Source organism: Podarcis raffonei, chromosome 3 (genome assembly GCF_027172205.1).
Source record: "Podarcis raffonei isolate rPodRaf1 chromosome 3, rPodRaf1.pri, whole genome shotgun sequence".
NCBI lineage: Eukaryota > Metazoa > Chordata > Lepidosauria > Squamata > Lacertidae > Podarcis > Podarcis raffonei.
Window position 1 is genome coordinate 74,788,399 of NC_070604.1, and position 22,304 is coordinate 74,810,702.

General features: G+C 40.1%; 1 protein-coding gene across 6 annotated transcripts in view; it reads left to right on the forward strand.

Moving 5' to 3' along the window:
• Window positions 1-22,304, forward strand: part of AFDN (afadin, adherens junction formation factor) — a 90,477-nt gene that overhangs the window by 24,475 nt on the left and 43,698 nt on the right. For 3 of the 6 annotated variants that reach the window (XM_053382404.1, XM_053382405.1, XM_053382406.1), the window contains exons 4-10: window positions 236-396; window positions 3,459-3,619; window positions 3,860-4,017; window positions 6,126-6,237; window positions 7,155-7,322; window positions 12,139-12,183; window positions 20,999-21,093. In XM_053382404.1, the coding sequence (XP_053238379.1) occupies window positions 236-396; window positions 3,459-3,619; window positions 3,860-4,017; window positions 6,126-6,237; window positions 7,155-7,322; window positions 12,139-12,183; window positions 20,999-21,093 (900 nt within the window). The remainder of the gene's footprint in view (window positions 1-235; window positions 397-3,458; window positions 3,620-3,859; window positions 4,018-6,125; window positions 6,238-7,154; window positions 7,323-12,138; window positions 12,184-20,998; window positions 21,094-22,304) is intronic. The other 3 variants (XM_053382407.1, XM_053382408.1, XM_053382409.1) reach the window with 2 other exon arrangements.

Below are 22,304 nucleotides of genomic sequence, written 5' to 3' on the forward strand. Positions count from 1 at the left end.
TATTTGCATATTCCACACTTCAGTTGGGGCTTCAATGGGAACACCAGTCATATCAGCCAGAAGATCACCCAGGCTGCCAGGAGACCAATTGGATCCATTGCCTCCAAGGGCAGACTATCCTAATACGTCGCCTGACTCTGCATCATGTTTCAAATAAGATAAAATAAGTTTTTATTTGGAAATTAATGTGGTCAGAGTTGCAGTAGATCATAATACTAAACACTGTTTGTTTCAGAAGGCTCAAAGCAATGGCCCTGAAAAACAAGAGAAAGAAGGAGTGATTCAGAACTTCAAACGGACTTTATCAAAAAAAGAAAAGAAGGAAAAAAAGAGGCGGGATAAAGAAGCATCACGGCAAGCTTTAGATGGTGATGGGCTGTTTCATGGGGATGATATGTGAGTATCAGTGCATCAAATAGTACAATGTCTAATCTGCACATAGATGAATACTTTAACTTGGGGAGACAAGTCTCTTAAAATATATGAATAGTTTTTGTATTGTACTTCCTTCAGGGTTGGTGTATACAAGTTCTTCAATACTGTCACATAACTTAAGGGTTATAAATTGCATCCAAAGGTAGTTTACATAATCAGAGAGAATGAGTTAACTATTCTCTTCCAGAGCTAGTGTGTGAGGGAAATGCAGATTGGCAGGCTAATGTGACCATTAATGCTTTTTTAAAAAAATGCGGCCAAACTACAGTGGTACCTCGCAAGACGAATGCCTCGCAAGACGGAAAACTCGCAAGAAGAAAGAGTTTTCCGTTTTTCGAGGTGCTTCGCCAGACGAATTTCCCTATGGGCTTGCTTCGCAAGAAGAAATGCTTTTAAAATGCTGGCGGTCGGGAGCAAAGACTTTCGCCCACCGCCGGCCTTCAGAAGAGGTCCTTCTCCGCTGTCCCGGGACGATCTTAAAATGCTGTCGGGCGGCAGCAAAGCCTTCGCTGCCGACCCCCAGCATTTTAAACGCCCCCGGGACAGTGGAGACTTCTCCGCTGTCCCGGGGGCTTTTAAAATGCTGGCGGTCGGCAGCAAAGCCCTCCTGTCCCCGGAGCTTGTGGGGCGGGAGGTGGGGAGAAGGGCTTTTCTTCCCACCGCCAGCCTTCAGAACAGCCTTCTGAAGGCTGGCGGTGGGAAGAAAAGCCCTTGTCCCCCCCCCCCAGCCTTCAGAAGAGGTCGGGGGACAGACTGTCCCCTGACCTGGTCTGAAGGCGGTTTCCATAGGAACGCATTGATTGATTTTCGATGCATTCCTATGGGAAGCCATGCTTCGCAAGACAAAAAACTTGCAAGAAGAAAAAACTCGCGGAACGAATTAATTTCGTCTTGCGAGGTACCACTGTACACATTGTATTAGACATGCACAGGTAAACAATCAGGCTTAACCTGGTCACTTCTATTTTGGGGGAATGCAGGCATAGGGTCCCAATCCAGAATGTGTTCCTGATCCTGGCAGTGTTTTTCACTGTAGATGCCAGTAAAAGCAAAAGCAGTCAAGAGAAAGTGATTTTCAGTAGAAACTAGTGTGGACTCCCAATCCAGACCAGGCCACCACACCAGGATAAGCATGCTTGTTTCACTACATATGAATGGGCCTGAATAACACAGTTTTCAGATTCTCAGGAATGTCTCTTTTCATTTTGACAAAATTCCTTTATCTGGTTCTGTAAATTGCCCGTTGAATGTATGCATGTCATCTGGTCAAATACAGTGGTGCCTCGCAAGACGAAAAGAATCCGTTCTGCGAGTCTCTTCGTTTTGCGGTTTCTTCGTCTTGCGAAGCAAGCCCATTAGCGGCTTAGCGGATTAGCGCTATTAGCGGCTTAGCGGATCAGCTGATAAGCGGCTTAGTGGATCAGCTGATAAGCGGCTTAGCGGATCAGCCATTAAGCGGCTTAGCGGATCAGCTGATAAGCGGCTTAGCGATCAGCTGTTAAGCGGCTTAGCGGATCAGCTGATAAGCGGCTTAGCGGCTTGGGAAAAAGGGGGGGAAGGAAAAAACCCCCGCAGGAACTCGGAAGACATTTTTGTCTTGCGAAGCAAGCCCATAGGAAATTCGTTTTGCGAAGCACCTCCAAAACGGAAAACCCTTTCGTCTAGCGGGTTTTCTGTCTTGCGAGGCATTCGTCTTGCGGGGCACCACTGTATGACTTCTCCCAAATGGGGAGATGCAGTTTAGTGTTACTTTTCTGTTTAAAGCCTATAGTTACAGCAACAAAGAAAAGATGATTCTATGTAGGTTCCCTTTTCTAGGTAGTATATGTATATTTGTGTGCATGAACATGCACAGGCAAAAATTGAATTTGGGACACTATGGGAAATCCATCTCAAGCTTTCTGAAGGAGGTTGGGAATATTAAATCTCCTTGATTATAATCAGCAGAGACTTTTTTCTTCTGTAGATGACAGATGCCTAACACTGTAAGCATGTCATCAATCCTCTGCTGGATAGAAATAGCCCTTTTGTTCATGGAAGACTTAAGTTTGGCTCTACCCCAATATGTAGATGTTTACTACAGGGTATAGAATTGTTGGAGGTTGTGTTTTATGTATGTTTTATGTTTCTTGTTTTGTACCTTTTAAGTGATGTGCACTTGTATGCTTCAAGAGCAGGTTCATTGTTTAGGGTTGCTCCTGGATCCATCTTTGTTACTGGAGGCTTGGTTAGCCTTAGTAACTAGGAGTACCTTTTACCAGCTACAGCTGGTATACCAACTATAGCTGTTTTGGGACAGGAAAAGCCTGACCACAGTGATTCATGTATGGGTCACCTCAAGATTCAATTATTGCAGTGCACTCTGTAGAGTAGGAATGACAAACTCCAGCCCTCCAGATGTTTGGGACTACAATTCCCATCATCCCTAGCTAATGGGACCAATGGTCAGGGATGATGGGAATTGTAGTCCCAAACATCTGGAGGGCCGGAGTTTGCCTATGCCTGCTGTAGAGCAAGTTGCAAGCCTGTTCTGGAAGCACCAGCTTGTGCAAACAAACTGTAGCTAGACTTTTGGTTCAAACTGACCATATGCTGCTAGGTCAAATTCAAGGCTCTTGTTTTAATTTACATGTTTTAACAGCTTTGATCTGGGAAACCTTAAGGAGTGCCTGACTCTCTATATCCCTGACCAGTCACTGAGGTCTCAAGGGGGTCACTGTTAGTGGTGCCCCATGGCTTGTATCCACGAAAAGTGTGCATTCAGTCTTGTGGGCCCAACTCTGTGGAACTCCCTCCTAGCTGAGATTAGAGAAACCACCCTCCCTTTTTGTTGAACTTGCAGCTCCTAGTAAAGACCTTTTTATTTCAGCAGTCATTTTAAGTATGTTAGATTTAACTGAATAATATTTATTGTACAGTAAGGTTATAAGGATACAGCCTATCTTAGACTATGGTGTTAGGCGGTATAAAAATTGCTGAAATAAATAAGCCATTTCATTTTTACCTTAAATTACTCTTGGCAGTGAGAATTCTCGCCTTGCCGCAGAGGTCTACAAAGATATGCCTGAGACCAGTTTCACACGAACAATATCTAATCCAGAGGTGGTAATGAAACGACGGAGACAGCAAAAGCTAGAAAAGAGAATGCAAGAGTTCCGGAGCTCTGATGGCAGACCAGATTCAGGTGGTAATTTAGAGTAAATCAATAATATTCATTGGATGGGTGGAACTTACAGAATGTGCGCTGGCTTCCATTAGTCTTCCTGGGGACACTTCAGGGGCTTTTGAAGTATAAATACGCAAATACCTAAGTTCCTTCTTTTTGCTGTTTTAGTGGATACTGAAAATCAGTTCAAGTGCTTAGGTTGTGTGACTTACGTTTCATTATTTTTTTAATTTAAGTTACAAATTATGTATTTTTCAGGTGGTACATTAAGGATTTATGCAGACAGTTTGAAACCAAATATACCATACAAGACAATCCTGCTATCTACCACAGATACAGCAGACTTTGCAGTTATTGAAGCACTGGAGAAGTATGGTCTCGAAAAGGAAAACCCCAAGGACTACTGTATTGCTCGTGTGAGTAAATTGGTTAAAGAAAATAGTTTTTGAAAAAATCCTGCTGCTTGGGTTTTTAAAATGATGATGTTCTGGTGGGGAGATTCCCCACTCAGCTTATTTATAATTTATTGTCTGTATCTACATAAGTTGGTTCCTCAGGCTCTTCAGATCTTAGGGTTGGTATGGTTGGGCTGTAATCTTAGTTTTAGCGTCATATAACTTTATTATCCTGTCAAGTGATTTTATCTGTTGGGTTCTTGGCTATCTTGGTTGGCGACTTGCCCTGAAGAAAGTAGCAGAAATTAGTGAAAGCTAACAGTGCTGAATAGTATTTGCCATCTGTTTTTAAAGCAAACTAAGCTTTTGATTAAAAGGCCTAAAGTTCCAGTCAGATGCCAACACAGCCTCAGACAGCTGTTATTGTTAGCACATGCTGACATTCAGCTGTAGTACCATGAGCAAAAGTGGTATAGTCCTGTTGACTGGCATGGATAGACATCTCTGTGGGCTTTATTTTGACGGTAGATTAAAGTTCTTGTTGCTTAACTCATTGCAGTATGGGCAAAAGCTAAAATGGGTGGTCAAGAGGAACTCTTGTTGCAATCTCAGACAATTCTAAGATTGAATACTTGAAGTACCTTACATACTATGAACATAGTTTATCAGACTTCTGGAAACATAGTACAAAAATTCCTGAGTATGGATTGACTTTTTTCACCAGATCATTGGCAGATATCTCTTTAAAGGTTTGTGTATGTAGCCAATTATTTTTCACTGTCAGTGCCATTTTCTCTAAAGTTTCTGGTTTTCCCATCTAGTAGATGCCCTGAATTGTAGTAGTACTGTTCTCTCTGTTAAAAGTTGCAAGGGCTGTTTCATTCCTATAAGAAGCCTGAATTTAGGCCTGTAGGCACTGGAGCTAGGGTTTTCCTTGATATCGATATCGACTATGGCAGGAAAGAGGAAAGTTTGCTGTCTAGCAGCATTCTGAATTGTTGCCTTTACGAAGTGAAGGTGGAAGGAAGATAGGGTGCCTATCGTTTATCAGAAAGAAGATGCACAGGTAAAAACTAATTTCACTGTAACCCTGAGTAACCTGAAGTGAGGTGACCGGTGTTAGAGTCTTCTGTATTGTGGTCACTTGGGTGCTGATTTCCTTTCCGTGCTAGTTAGTAAAATCTTTTTATTTATGGTTCGATTTATTATTTGGTGGTAGAATTCATATACCGTATATCTAGCCAAATCTTAGATTTGTGGAAGCATATTATTGTATTTGTGTACATCTTTTTCTGGCATATTGAAGCAGAAGTCATAAAGTTATTTGTGTCATTCCTAAATTGTCAGCCATGGTCTCCCCCACACCTTCTTGATCATGATACATAACTTGGCAGGTATTTCAGAGTTTAGTCTTGTTTAAATGTAAACATGAAACCATGGTTTTCTGTTCTGTGAATGTCTCACAGCAAGCCTGGGCATTCAGTCCTTCTTTCTTGTGATAGGGAGGAAAGCATTGAGAGCTTTTGCATTTGAATAAGTAACCCTTCCCCATTACATCTGAGTTTGGCAAACTATGATTAGTTAACATCAGATTATGGTTTCATAATCCTGGTTTGTTAACTAGTCACATTTATAACAGATTGCAGTTGATCAAATTAAGATGCAATGGGGAATGGTGATTGGTTAAAAAAATGAAAACTTTCCATCTTCTGTTGTACAAAGGATCATGGGAGCCCAAGGTTTCTGCAGTCTTGTTCCCACAACAGAAAAACCATGATTTCTCATTATGGCTGAACAGGGCCACTGTGATACTATCCTACCAGCCATGATTTCACTACGTACTTTGTAATATCAGAGTCATAAAACTTGAAAGCATGCATTCTTACTACCTTTTGGTTGAGCACAGGTAATATAATAATAATAATAATAATAATAATAATAATAATAATAATAATAATAATTAATAATTTATTTGTATTCCCCCCTCCCAAATAATATGGCATGGTATACTTTGTACCAACAGAATTATGTACTGCATATGTTTGGAGAAAGGAGAGGGTGGTTTGGCCTTTGAGTGTTTATCCTTGGGTAACTGCTCTGTTCAAACTCATAGTTTATCTTTTCTGTAGGTCATGCTTCCTCCTGGTGCTCAACATTCTGATGATAAAGGTGCTAAAGAATCTATTCTTGATGATGATGAGTGCCCACTTCAGATATTCAGGGAATGGCCAAGTGACAAAGGTAATTTTAGTTGTTCATAATATGTAATAAAACCCAATGGTCACATACTGGCAAGGCACTGTGAGCAAGCCAGGAGGAGGAGTGGGTTATTAGCCTTAAACCTAAAACGTGTGCACTTTGTTTCTCCCCTTGGGCATGGATGAGTCCCTGTTGTCCGATCCTGTTATGGTTTGCCTCAGTGTCTGAATGATCAGGCTATTGTTTGTATGATCTTGTCAATCAGGATTTGAAACAATTGTTTGTTGACAGGCAGTCATTATGCATGAGGGGAGAAAGGAGTCATGAGCCCAAGGCTCCTCCAGGTATATTCATGAAGCACCAAACAATGGCTGATGGAAAGTCATAAAACTTGGCTTACATTGCAGAAGTTAATCGCTTCCACTTTGCTCCTTTCTGCTCACCTGGGAGGAAACAAACCATGATCTCTGGCTTAGCATTACATTTGAACCAGGAGTTCATGGTTTGTTTTGCTCCAACAATCCATTATTTGTACCCAAGGCTTTGTATCCAGTAGTGTTGCTCAGTGAATGGTGTGGCTTCAGTCAGCAGGATGCAAAGGAAAGCAGGTTTTTCCCCCTGTGATCCTCTCTCCTGCCCCTGGGCTGCAAAGACTTGTTATTGGCTTACTGATTGTGGTTTGTTTAGAATGAAAAAGGCTATCCATTGAATATAAAATATGATCTAATGTACTCTAGAGCACTGGATTCTGGAGAACAGTAATAAATTATGTTGAATAGAAAATATTATAGTTCTTTAATCCTCATATTTAATCCTAATTTTCAATTTGATAATTACTGTTTAGGAGAGCACAGTCAAATCAGTATAGTTAATAATGTACAATTTAATATGAATTTAATTTATTCATACCTTGAGGACAGGACAGACCTCAGATGTTTTGTTTGTGGTTTTGTGTTTAGGGATACTGGTCTTTCAGTTGAAAAGGCGACCACCTGATTATGTTCCAAAGAAGTTGAAGAAACAATTTGATGGAAAGCCATTAAAGGGGAAGGAAAGAGTTGACGGGTCTGGTTATGGCTCTTCCCTTCCTCCAGAGAAGCTACCTTATCTGGTTGAACTAAGTCCCGGTAAGAATTTCTTTTACAATAATGTTCATCCATTTTTTGAATCACTTGCTTTCAGGTCAACCCTGATGGACTCTAATACTTTAGAGTTCACTATCCTCCATTTATTGTGCTTTATAGAATAGAATTGGTAGGGATGGGTTATTTTGATTGCAGTTTCCAACGAAGTTTTAAGATTTCGGGATCTTTAGTCTTGAGTAATTTTGGATAAGTTGGATAAAGCAGCTCCATCAGATAGTTTTTGAAGCAAGAAGAGGCTTCGTTTGATATAGTCATCCATGAAATCACTGAGGTAACAAAAACATACATAATAGTAAAGAAAATAACAGACTTATATTTCAATATTCCATTAGAATAAACCTGCATAGATTTTCACTTTTGAAGTCTTTTGTTTCAAATTGTATACATAGGGACCTAAAGATAAATGTATATGAAGATAGATTTGCACCACGGAAAAAAAGTTTGCACAAGGATTCACAGGGTGCTGTAATAAGTAGCTTCTGTGTTGGATCTCAGGCTTCTGCTTCCGTAACAACATCTTTTGGCTTTTGTTTCACATTTCTTACACAACACTTTAGAGTGAGGTATAATATTTCTGGGAGGGGTTGAGATTTTGACTCTCATGTTGTTATTGCCTGCTTAATATGTTATTGATGCTGTGCTTTTATTAATGTGGTATTTTATTATATAGCATTTGTATTTTTATGAGTTTTTATGATGTATTTGCCCTGAGACCAGATGATAAAGGGCAGGGCGAAAATAAGATGAGTAAGTTAAACAGAATAGTCCTTCCCAGAGTGGAGTGCACCTTTTACATAAATTTGGCCATATTTGTATCTAAACTGTTGTTTTTAGTAATGGGAGCATAGGAAGCTGCTTATACAGTGGTACCTCAGTTTAAGAACAGTCTTGTTTACAAATGATTCGGTTTACGAACTCTGCAAAACCGAAAGTAGTGTTCCAGTTTGAGAACTTTACCTCCGTCTAAGGACAGAATCTGAACGGTGGAAGGGCACCGGCAGCGGGAGGCCTCATTAGGGAAAGCGCACCTTGGTTTAAGAACAGTTTCGGTTTAAGAACGGACTACCAGAATGGATTAAGTTTGTAAACCAAGGTACCACTGTACTTAGTCAGTCCAATGGTCAGTATAGCTCAGAAATGTCTCCACTGACTGGCAACAGCTCTGCAAGGTTTTGGATCAGGAATCCCCCCCCCCCGTCCTACCTGGAAATGACAGGAATTGAACCTGGGACCCTCTGCATGCAAAGCAGGTGCTCAACCACTGATGCTACAATGCTTCCTATATATTACAGCCCTTTCTATAAGCTACTGTCCTTATTTCTCTATCTTATTTCTACCAAATGCTCACACTGTTCTCACAGACGCTAATATCAGTCTGTGAAAGCAAATCTTCTCTAACCAGTATTTGGAAAAAATAGCTTTTAACAGCATTTATAGGCAAATGCTTCATATTAAGGATTGCTGCAAGTTTTCCCCAGGTTTTTTAGGAATATGAACAGCCAAAGCCAGCTTCTCCACCCTTGCATTCTCACCTTTGCACCCCCACAAGTCCAAAAGCCACAAGAAGCATGGGGTTCCTTATGATCAAGGTATAAACTTATATGACCTTGCTAATATAGACTTGGCAACAGATAAGTGCGGGGCGCAGAAGAGTATATGACTTACAAAGCTGATACTATTTGATTTGAGGATTTTCAGATTGGGGGCACAAATCCACTCTTACATTTGCAAAGGTTTACTTTTGCAATGTGTAAGATAACTATTTGTCCTCAGAGGAGCTCACCCCTTATTTTAGTAATAATTGTAATAGTAATAATTGCTGATTAGAACAAGCCTTATAAGAAGGAGGGAATTCAGTGATTCATTCACAGTGTTAATGGGCAGCTACTTCTAAAGGCAGATAGTTTTGTGCATCAGGAGTGATTGATCCAGTTGCACCAAATGCAGAGATGTGGCAGAATGACTTGCTGTGGTGGAGGTAAAGCCAAAACAATGAATCCTGCAGGCATAGTGTTGACAGACTTTTCTGTGGGTGAGTAGTTTAGGTTCATGTAATTTAATTAATTCCTGTAATTTAATTAATTCCTGGTGACACAACACAGTAGTTGTTCTCTTGTGATGCACTAGTGTACAACTTACGGCTTATTGTTGCCTGAGGGCCAGTGTTGCATCAGGAATAATGTTGTTGTTAGACCTGGGTTCACATCCTTGTTCAAGCATAAGTCTCATTGGGTAAACCTTAAAAAAGGTAAAGGGACCCCTGACCATTAAGTCCAGTTGCGGACGACTCTGGGGTTGCGACGCTCATCTTGCTTTACTGGCCGAGGGAGCCGGCGTTTGTCCAGAGACAGCTTCCGGGTCATGTGGCCAGCATGACTAAGCCGCTTCTGGCGAACCAGAGCAGCACACAGATATTCCATTTACCTTCCTGTCGGAGCGGTACCTATTTATCTACTTGCCCTGTGTGCTTTTGAACTGCTAGGTTGGCAGGAGCTGGGACCAAACAATGGGAGCTCACCCCGTCGTGGGGATTTGAACTGCCGACCTTCTGATCAGCAAGCCCTAAGCTCAGTGGTTTAGACCACAGTGCCACCCGTGTCCCTTGCGTAAACCTTAGGCCGTCACTAATTCTTAGGCTTCCCTATGTCACATGATGCATGTTAAGTCAAAATGGTGCTATGCATGCTGCCCCTAGCTTGCTAACTGAGATTTCACTAAAATTATATTTCTAAATCAAGATTTTATTCTAATAACTTTCCTTGAATATGCTGACAAATACAGAGCACATAAACTGTTTAGTATATCAGTTTTTACTGTATGCTTGATTTCTGTTCTTTTAAAATAACACAAAGTTTGGTATAGCAGGGAAGCACAAAAAGAAAGCTTTTTTAAAAAATGAAATGCCAAGTTGTGTTCTGAAACTGTAGCTGCTTGGTTGCTAATTGCTGTCACACAATGGAAATGCATCATGCCAGTGCTACGTAAACAACTGAACTGGCTCCTGGTTTGTTTCCTGGGGCCTGTTTCTAAACCCCTAAATATCTTGGGGCCTGGATACTTAAAGGATTACCTTCTCCGATTGTAGCCTGGCCTGTACTCTTGAGATCATCTTCTGATGCCCCTTGGGAGGGGAGGGGAGGGGAGGTGGGGTGAGTGGGTGAGTGCTATTCACTGGTGTCACCCTGCATGTGGAATGCTCTCCCTAGGGAGACTTGCCTGGTTCCTATTCTGATAATTTGTCAGCACTAGGCAAAAATTTTTATTTCCTTTTCAATTCTCAGTCTTATCTGTACTGTTTTGTGCTGCTTTTACCTGCTGCTTTTTGCTGTTTTATCATGTGATTTATTTGTAAGCCAGCCTGAAAATATTATTATTAAGGGTGGCATATAAATAAGCATGCCACTATATATAAACCGCAGGTGGAAAATATATTCTGGGTTTACAGTGTGGAAAACAAAGCGCACAGAAATGTCTGCAGTGATGGGTCAATGGTGTAGTAATTGTGACTAGTAGACTTTTGGAGTCTCACCACCTATCAGCCATGTATGGAAATGTTCCGTTGTAGAACTGGATTCAGGTTATGCTGAAGGATGTAATCAGGAAATATTGAAACCAGCCTCTGTCATTGTAAACACATATAGTTTGGAGTTCTAGATTGTAGCTTGAATTTTATGATAATATGAAATGTGATCTTTATACTTGGAGTTATTTGTTATGTGGCTTTTGTGTCACAAGTAGAATACGGTAAATACAACAAAAGTAGTACCACTGTTCTAATCCTTTAAGAGTATGTGTCAAGTGTATTCTGATTTTCATATAGTTTGCCTCTGCTTGGGAACCATAGGGAGCAGTTTTTTATCCTTTGAAAACAAGTTTTGCTCCAACCTCCTGACAGTGAATATAGATTTCTTCCTAAAAGAGGATATTTTTTTCTTGTGGTTCTTTCACTATTATTCACTTTCATTTGTCTGAAATTAAGGTATGGGAGAGGAGGGTTGAGGCAGTCACAGTGTTTCCAACAAGAACTCTTCTTACCAGAAGGAATATGCAGTTTTGAATGTGCAAGATACTGAGGGCTGCTGCTTCATTTGCACTATCTTTCATATGGGGATAATACGTGTGGAGGTTTTGTACAGAAACCAGTTATAATGTGGGGTGCCCAGTTCATATACTGGCAACAAAATAAAACTTAACCTCCAGCATATGTGATAGTGCACATGATTGTATTTGCACACAGATTGTCTGGATATAGGGAAAATATTTCACATGACAGCATATTGGTGGACTGCTACTCTGCCATTTAATTCCAGCTTTACTTAATATTTGAAAGCAGAGTTGTGAGTGGACGTACCTTGGCATCATATTCTGTGCGTTTGTAATGGGTATGATGGTACCCCAGTACATCCACCCATAGACAGTGAATGAATAGAAGTCACAATATTTCTAAATTAAAATGGAAGTCTTATATGAATTAAGGTTTTAGTTTGTGTACAGCTAATGATGGCCTTTCCACTTTGCTTGGTGATTTTTCTGTGCTTTCTTCTAGCAGCTTGCTGCCAACTACTTAACAATCGTATTAATCCATCCACAACACCAATGTCTCTATATTCTGTGCAGTATTTAAAGTTGAAAGCGTTAAAAGCACTTCATCCTTTTAAATTGAGTAAGTGTTGTTGGCTTACAGTTTCACTCTTTCCTATCTTTTCTTTTCTCTGCCCTCCTCCGCATGTTCTGCATGGTATCTGTTCTGCTGATGCTGCCTTCACCTGGGTCCTGTGCATGTGTTTTCTAATCCCAGGGAGAAGGAATCACTTTGCCTACTTCAACTATCACACTTATGAAGGTAATGCTGTTATTTAATTCTGTTCTTTCTCACTAGTCACTAAAATCTGTGCTAGCAAAAAAGGCTTTTGTCAGTTTTGAAAACAGATCTTGCATTTTTCTTCCTTAATGAACAGAAGCTCAGATCTAACCTTATTTCTAGTCTATATCTTCAGGTGTGGAGGAAAGGAATAATTCAAAGTTAAACTTTTTAAAAATCCCTAGTATGCTCTAAACAATATCATCTTGGGGCCACATATATCAATATTCGTACTTCTGTAAAATTTGGGTACTCGTATATCTAGTAGGGCCATGTGAGGGTTTGGGATCACACATCTAAGTTCAATTTCTACATGCACATGTACCATCCACTGAGATAACTGACAGTTTATAATCTGAGACTGGACAGCGTGGGCTGGATTCAGCTTCCAGGAAGCTGCCTTCTCCCAAATAGATGGATGAGCATTGTTAAAAATCCTCTGATCAAGGTTATACACATGTAGCAGCCCACTACTGCATATTCATGCAGTTGGCTTGTGGCCAATAACTTGAACAATATGCTTTACATTTCTAATTGCAATTAGAAACCTCTTTCACAAATCAGAAGATGACATTGTTTTTCTTTGACTACCTAGAGTTTTAGTTTGAACAAGCGGCAGTGTATGTGTGTCTGTAGAGAATGAACACAATTTCTTTTGTAACAGTTGTTAATGAAAAATGTTTATGAATCCTTTGTTTCCCAGTTATGTTGGTAGCTAACCTGTTTTTGTTTTTTGCAAAAGAGAAACAGTGGTAATATACTTAGTTAAACATGGTGTTTGAAATATAGTAGTGTTGCATCTTCTTCTGAAATACCACCCATTTCTGTAAGTTGGCTGCCAGCTGCAGTGTTTTCATAAACTTGTTCTGTGGGCGGGCGGGGAGAGAATGTATTTGTGTACCAGCAGAAAATGTAAACTCTTAGGCTTAATCTCAGTTAAAGCAGCAGACTGTTTTCTTGCTGCTACTAAGGTATTCAATCCATTATGAAGCATACTTAATGCCTGTTCTGTCAATTCTTGCTTTTTTAAACCACTTTTAAAATAATGCATGAATCCTTTTTGGTGGTACAGGAAAAGCCCTAAAGCTCTTGAGTTCTCTTAAGTAGGTCACATAATTTTATATACATCTTTATAATGTGGAATTGTCAAGAGTTGTCTGTAGTTTCCAAGATGTCATTGCATTGGCAGTTCTATTAAGCTTTAATTCATGAGTGGGCAATTTACACCCCCCAACCCCATATCGTTGGGCTCCCAGCTCACATTGGTTCCAACCAGCATGTCACAAGTTTCCCCGGCCCTTATTTAGGCCATCTGTTCATAAGTAAAAATAAGAAAGCTACTGATAGTTCTCAGTTATTGTTGAGCTAGTAAAGAGTTTGCAGTAGATAATTCCTCTTCAGATCAGTTGTCAGGGCTATAACAGTTGTTACTTCTGGAGAGAAGGCTCATTTCTGGCTCAGCTTTTGTCCAGGAAGCAGGGCTGCTGCTATTCCTTAGCCTCTGTCTGGGAGCACAGCCTACATTTCAAATTTTATTTATTAACAACATTTGTAGCCATAATATAAAGCCCTCAGGGAGGCTTACAATAAATAAGTAATAAAAAATTAAATGAAAAATAAAAGGAACCTGAATATAAGGAAAAAGAAACTTGTCAGAACCCCAAAGTTAGAAATGCAGATTTAAAAACTGAGAGGGCCAGTGTATATAAAGGCCTAGGTGAACAAAGGTCTTCACCTGGTGTCAAAAAACCATAAGGATGGCACCAAGTGGATGTTCCTGGGAAGGCTGTTGGATATAGAATGAGAGAGACAAAGAGGAACCACGATGATAAGTGATTCTAGATCTTGTAACGCTCATCTTGTTGAGCATAGGGATGGGCTTCCCACGGCTAGACCTGCAGGACTGCTGGAGATAATAATTGGGTGCAGACAAACACATGGTCATGGTGAAGGAAATGCTCTGCTTCAATTTCATTGCGTTAATAAAGTAGATTGTAGTGCTTATTGAAAATGCAAGGCCTGCAGAAGAGGGAGCTTTTAGCTACTTCTAATGCCATCATCTAGCCTTTTTTAAAAAAGTAGAATGGCCAGAGGTGATGTGCTAGTGTATGGGAGGTATGCCTCTCCCATGTCCCTCTCTAGTTTCCACTTTACTGGCTGTGCTTGGGGAAGGGGTGTATGCTTGTATGTTCAGGTTGCTGAGAAGATGTGCATCTGCTGTGTGAACAGGTCAGCCTGTGTTGTCATCAGTTATAGGGCTGGCGTCAGGTATCTGCATGGTTGGACACATCCCAGCAGAATGCCCACTGGCAAGAGTCCCCTGGACCTGCTCCTTCTCTTCACCACTGCACCCTGCTTATTCAGCTGCTGCTTGCTTTTCTGCATGGTGCAGACTGAGGTCTTCTCTATTAAGACAGTTATTGTTAACTTTTACCTTTCTCCATGGTCTTAGTGGTCTTAGAGCCAATTTAGCATGATTAATTTAGAGATCAGAGTTTTGAGAAACTGAAAAATAAAGTGCGAGATAGGCTTCATTATTATCAGATAATGGAGGCATATAATTTGGACAAGAAAATTGGCTTCCAGGTGGAAAAATCAAAATTAGAAACAGAACTGTTAGAACCCAAAACTAAGATTTTGTCAAAGATGTATAACTTGCTGTTGAAATGGAATACTCAGGATGAGACGGTGAAATCTGCTATGATTAAATGGGCACAAGATGTTGGACATAACATTATGTTTGCTGACTGGGAACAGTTGTGGACCACCGGTATGAAATTTACGGCATGTAATGCCTCAAGAGAGAATATTATGAAAATGATATACAGGTGGTACATGACACCAGTCAAGCTTGCAAAAATTTATCACTTGCCCGATAATAAATGTTGGAAATGTAAAGAGAATGAAGGTACATTCTTTCACCTTTGGTGGACGTGCCCAAGGATTAAGGTTTTCTGGGAAATTATTTATAATGAAATGAAAAAGGTATTTAAATATACCTTCCTGAAGAAACCAGAGGCCTTTCTCCTGGGCATGGTCGGCCAATTGGTGCTAAAGAAGGATAGAACTTTCTTTATGTATGCTACAACAGCAGCAAGGATACTTATAGCAAAGTACTGGAAGACACAGGAACTACCCACTCTGGAAGAATGGCAGATGAAGATGATTGACTATATGGGATTGGCAGAAATGACTGGCAGAATCCGTGACCAGGGAGAAGAGTTGGCGGAAGAAGATTGGAGGAAATTTAAAGACTATTTACAGAAATATTGCAAAATTAATGAATGTTAGAATGATGTCGGATAGAAATTAAGTGGTTTCCAGCTGTATGATTTAAGAGAACTCGGGGGGGGGAAGGGTTTAGAAATAGGTTAAAATTTATTGATAAGGATTTGCTGAACTAATATTTGGAATTGGAATACAAAAAAGGGAGGTATGAGGAGGTCGGGGAAATATGTTAATGAAAATAAGCATTGGAAACTATGTGTGTTTTTAATTATTTTTTTTATTCTTGTATTTTTGTTATTCCTTTTTTCTTTTTTCTTTTTGATTCTCTTTTTGTATTAATATTGAAAACTTTAATAAATATCTTTTTTAAAAAAATAGCATGATTAATTTAGTACAAACAACTTTAATAATTAAAAAGCCATGTTAATATTTTGTGTCACTTACATATCTGAAGAGTTTTCCCAATAGCTAAGAGTAGTTTAGCTGTTAAATTTAAACAAATGCAAAGCTTTGGTTGAATGTTATTTGTACCTGAATACAAGTAAATAATTTAAGGCCTCTCAGTTCATTAGCATACTCTTCCCTTATGTTATTTACCTTTTTAAGGGAAAAAATGGAGGTCCAGAAAGCTGTTAACATACTAATCTTATCCTACCTGAAGAGTTGTGTGCATGAATATATATACTTCTTATAAAAAGACATTTTTTAAAAAACCAAAAGTTAATTGCAACCTTTTTTGTATTTGAGTAGCACTGTGTCAATCCCAGTTGGGCAATTTGACTTATGTTGTAATCATTCATTATGCTTCTAATTAATTTTATGCAGCAGTGCATTTCTAAAATTGGAGCATTACTGTGGCAAAATATAGCACTTCGCTGTTTAGAAGCTCTTTTCCAAAGAGTGTTGCGTAACAACACATCATAGGAATGGCTTTGTTTTTCTTTGCAGCATAATCTGGGGTAACCAACATGGTGCCTGCCAGATATTGTTGGACTACAGTTCTTATCAACCCAAGTCAGCATGACCAGTGGTCAGGTGGAGGACACAATGTTAACTACCCCTTTTGTAATCTTATGCCTGTCTGTTCTGGAGCAAGTCCTACTATTTTCTATAGGAGTAAATGTTTGTTTGTTTATTTTTTGTAATAAATTTATACTCCGCCTTTCACAAAAAATTCCTCACAAGGTGGGAAGCGTATATAGACTGAGCAACATACAACTGCAACATGTAAGCACATAATATTAAAACATTTAAGTTAAAAGCAACAAATAACATCACAATAGCCAGCACACCGAAGCAGCAAGCAGCCCAATAAGACCCTGCAATGCAGTATTCAATGGTTCCTTGGTACTCAAATGGCTTGGCTCCCGAACAAATCAGCTCCTGAAAGCTGCAAACCCAGAAGTAAGTGCTCCGGTTTGCAAACATTTTTCGGAAGCCAAATGTCCAACGCAGCTTCTGTGGCTTCCGATTGAGTGCAAGAAGCTCCTGCAGCTGATCGGAAGCTGCGCCTTGGTTTTTTGAACGGTTTTGGGAGTCGAACGGACTCCTGGAACGGATTAAGTTCGAGAACCCAAGGCACCACTGTAATAAGAATAAATGACCCTCTCTGCAACAGCGCCCTGTCTCTGGAATGCCCTCCCCTTAGAGGTATGTCCAACACCAGCACTGCTTGCTTTTTGTCGCTTGGTGAAGACATAGCTCTGTGCCCAGGCCTTTGTTGAGGGGTGAGAACTGTAATGAGCCACGCAATATGCAGCTCATTGTCACCTGCTGCTGGTTGATTTTCTGTACTATAAGGGTGTTTTATGATGAATGACTTATTCGTATTTTTGGTTATTGTTTTTCTGATGTCTTCGATGTTGTGTTGGGAATCATCTGTAACATTGTAGCATTTGGTGCTGGGGCTGCAGTGGGCAGGTGGGATGTGAAATGTGCAAAACAACAACAGACCTCCCTTTCTCCACTGTAATGATTAAATACACAGCTGGAAGAATGATTCACACACCCGACCGTCACCTAACTAGGAACTGCCTATTGAGGGATGATGAGGACCATGGCATGAACAAACCCTTCTCCCCACTTAGGCTGTTTCTTCAGTGTAAATTGTCCTTCCCCCTCATTTGCCCCAGGAAAGTTAGCATGAGCACAAATAGCAGTTATGGGGTGACTTTCATGGGTGAGGAAAAGTATGGAGAAAGGAGAGATAAACCTCCCTTTTTTCCTGTCCTCTGTCTCCAACCAGATCAGGTTGTCATTCACTGCTGTTTTTAAACAACATTTTCTTATTACATTCTCTCCTTTTAAAAAATCTCCTGCCACCAGCTGTCTCTGTTCCAGCTCCTCAGTTTGTTGTCTTTTGGTTTGCTCTTCCTTCAAACAATTGCATAGCACACCACAAGCTGACAGTAGATAAAAGCTTATTATAGCCCAGCTAAATGATTTAAAAATAATTTTCCCCATCTCTCATTTTCCTTCCTGTTTCTGTCATCCCTTCACCACCAAGAGCTTGCGAAATAGCTTTTGAAAGCCTGCCACATGACCTCTGGTCTGAACATTATAGGTAGCATTCAACTAAGTTTTACTCAGAGTAGACCTGTTGAAATTACCGGACAAACTCATGGACATTGATTTCAATGGGTCAGTTCTGAGTAAAACTTAGTTTAATAGCACCCTTATACAGTAAGGGAGCAGGGTACATCTGGCATGTGCTATATAGCACAGTTATATTTGAAACCTTTTAAAAAACGGAATTGTCTCCGTTGGTTCCCGCCCCTCATTTTTTTTGTACTAGTGCATACCTTGGGATTGATCCAAGCATGCTGTTATTTCCCTCTTATTGCTCAGTGAGCCTATTTTGGCTATAATGATGTTGGTGCACTGGGACTGAGTAATTCAGCATTAGAAGGAACAATGCTCCTTAGTTTTGCTGTTGCTCTTATAAGTAGAAATCACACACACACACACACACACACACACACACACACACACACACTGCCCTTCCTCCAAGTACCTAAAGTGTGTACATAAAATGATATTGAACTACCTTTTATATAATCAGGTTAAACGTGTTTGTTTCTCTTAAGGGAAATTCAGTATTTATATTAAAAGTTCTTCTTTTAATGTAGGTTTTATCTGGGCAGGTCTTTGTGGTCTCTCCACTGCCTCCTGTGACTGCTTAGTTAGTACATATTGTTGCTTATGCTTATGTATTGAATGCAGTAAGAGTGAGAACTCTGCTTAATAACTGAAACAAAGTCTCATGTTGAAGCAGCTACTTGTGTAAGTGCTTCAGCAAGAATAGATAAACATAAGAGCATCTTAATATTACTTCCCTAAACTGGAATTAATCAGGATTGTTCTTAATGAATACTGCTTTACTATGTAACTATATGGTTGGTGTGAATGTTCAGTGGAATCCAGTGAATGCTCAGTTGGGGAAAAGAAATTTAACATGTATGGGAAAATGCTACATCAGGGGTGGGGAACCTCTGGCCCACAGTAGCATTTGGAATGCCATGCTGTTTTCACCCAACCATCAGCTGGGATCACTGGTGGTGTCAGGCAGTGGGTGGAAGGACAGGATTTAATCTTGTATTGGCTGCACAGCATGGAGAAAAGTAAAGTATTTCTGCACAGCATATTTATCCCTTTTTCAAGGGCTTTCAGACACTGCCCCCCACCAGTTTGAGCTTCAAATGGGCATAGAGGGTGTTAAAAGCAGTGCCTTTTGCAAACAATGGCTACTTGCGCACAGGCAATGCTTTCAAAAGACAGCTTTCTTTTGAAATCATTGCCTGCACATGGGATTTCTAACTTTCACAAAGGGCTCTCTCTTTCTCTCATGAGCGCTCTCTCTCTCTCTCTCTCACACACACACACAGAGAGAGAGAGAGAGAGAGAGAGAGAGATGTTTGAGCTCTGTCAAATCTTGCTGCGCTAGCTTTGAAGTCCCAACAATCCTGATTTTAAAGCCCACTGTCAGTTGATTGCCCACCTGTCAAATTTGGCCTGCCAGGGGGGTAAGGAGATAAGGATCTGGCCTGTTGTGTCGCTAGAAGCACCCCTCTGCTACATTTCTTTTCACCTGTACCAGTAGCCTCAAAATACTTCTGACAGTCTCTCAGGATAATTGATCCATGAATTACACTTTTAGATATGTGTACAATTCTCCCCAGCAGCCAAGTTCGGAGGTATGGTGCACATCACCACTACTTATATGCAATTAGTGTGAGAACTGAGAAACCATGAACAGTAATATATTAAAATGTGAAGAACATTTTAAAAAAGAAAGAAAATCCACTAAATGGAATATTTTATTTGTTTATTTATGATATTTCTAACTTGCCCTTTATCCATAGATCCTAAGGAAGGGAAATATGCACATCAGCAGCTACTGAAAGATAAAATCAGGGATAATTTAGTGCACAAACCCAATGTTTCTTTTTTGAGGCAGTGGGAGGCAGCACTTATTAAAACATTTTGTTTGTACTCTTTAAATTCTATGTATGTATGTATGTATGTATGTATGTACATTCGTGCATTCTATACTGCCCTTCATTCAAAAATCACAGGGCGGTTTACAATATATATATAATATATTGTATATACCGTATTTTTCGCCCTATAGGACGCACTTTTCCCCCTCCAAAAATGAAGGGGGAAAGTGTGTGCGTCCTATGGGGCGAATGCAGGCTTTTGCTGAAGCCTGGAGAGCGAGAGGCATCGGTGCGCACCGACCCCTCTCGCTCTCCAGGCTTCAGGAAGCTATTCGCAAGGCTTGCGGGCAGCAGCCCGAAGCACGGGGCGCCCTCCGGAGGGCGCCCCGTGCTTCGCGCAGATGTCCGCAAGCCTTGCGAGCCCAGCAGGAGTTGCCGCCAGGCTCACAAGGCTTGCGGATAGCAGCCTGTTCTGGGGGCTGGGGTCGGGGGAAACTCAGGCTTCCCCAGCCCCGCGGCGGGGGGGGAATAATTTTTTTTAAAATTCATTTCCCCCCAAAAACCCGAGGTCCATCCTATGGGCCGGTGCGCCCTATAGGGCGAAAAATACGGTACAAATTGGAAATTGTGGTAAGGAAAACAATTGGATTCTATCATACCAACTTATACTCAGGGTAGACACGTTGAAATCAAGTCCATTGATTAAAATGGTATACTCCAAGCATCACTTAATTTGATACAACCAGGTAATGATATCTAGTTCAGAGTGGACCAGTTGAAATAAAGGGATTTAACTTAACTTGATTGATTTCATTGTATCTACTTTAAGTGTGACTTAGTCGGATGTCATCCAGTATATTTAATGTTTCTTCCTGTATTATCTCAAATTTCCCAGTGCTAGTTTGTCTTTATATGTTTTTAGTATTAGTTATTTGAAGACCTCCTGGATTTATGTATAATAACATAAACATAACTACTGAAATAAATACTTTTTTAAAGCTTAATTGAAATATGCTTTGGAATTCCAGCAATGGTATTTTGTTATGCAATGTCCTTGTGTATATTCATTTTTTTAAAAATTACATGCTTTAATTACTTTTGCAAACAAAATAACTTGTTCTTACTTGCAGATGGCTCTGACTCAAGAGATAAACCAAAGCTCTATCGTCTGCAGTTAAGTGTGACAGAAGTTGGTACAGAAAAATTTGATGACAACTCCATACAGGTAGGAAACGTTTATTGAGTCAAGAAAGAGAGTTTGGTTTATGCAAGCTGCAGTCTCCCATATTTGGATCAGACAAAAAAATTGGTTTATTATTAAGAGCAACTTTAGACCCCCGACCCCAGGGGGGAAGGAGAGTGCACAATCCTAAAGCCATTGGAACCATGATCATAGCCAAGGGGAGCAGGGAGGGGCAGCTGCCCCTCATCAATAAACATCAATAAAAATACATAGCAAACTGAGGTTCTGGGGCCCCCTCTAAACAAAATGTCTGTACCCCCTAATAAAAATCCTGGTTACCCCCATGAATTTGCAACACGTTATCATTGCAACAACCCATCATTTGTTTTGACATTGAATTGTGCTGAAACCTTTGTGTGACCGTGGGAAGAGGAATGGTATACTTTCCAGACTTTCAGAACCTAGACAGTTTGTTGATCTGGGTGGTTGACTGTATCCAGTTGCTTGTATTCAATGTTAGTCCCACTCAAAGTACATACAGGCAATGACCAATTTATGTGTGACGACCTGGAAGTAGCCGGAAAAGGAGGTGGGCCAGGGGCAGAACTGGGTGGAGAGGGCTTATGCTAATTCTTCCAAAGCGCGGGTGTCAGGAACGTAACCGCCATACAATTGGTAGTTGCCTGTGCTCCCATTTAAATTAATCGACATGACTACCTTATGTTAATTAATTTCAATGGGATCTTTTCTGAGCATGATACAGCCCAATATTTTTAAATGCTACTGGTCAACCCTTTCTATCATAACTACTTAGCTTCATGTTCAGTTGTGTACTGAAAAATATTAATGAAGTGGGAACCAGGAAAAATATAATAAAAAAGGCTTCAGTTTTGAAAGTTGTAAACGTATGTGTGTGGACTAGCACGGATGCTAGATGGTGTTGTATTTTTCTACAAGATAACATAGTTATTCTTCAGTTAATGTTGCTATTACCCAATCATTATACTCATCACCTTACATGCATTCACAGATGGCAGCTTTTGGTGGTTTCTGAAAGATACTTGATCCCATCACTCATGGTACATTTTGAGGAAACTGATGCTGAACTAATGCAATTAATATTGAAAAAAAGTACTTTGCTTATTTAAACCAAAACACATATGTACATATTAGCATAGGTTTTATTTTATTTTATTTTTTAAAAAACCTGGTATCAGTTTTGCTGCTTCTAAATTTTGGTTATTTATTTTCAG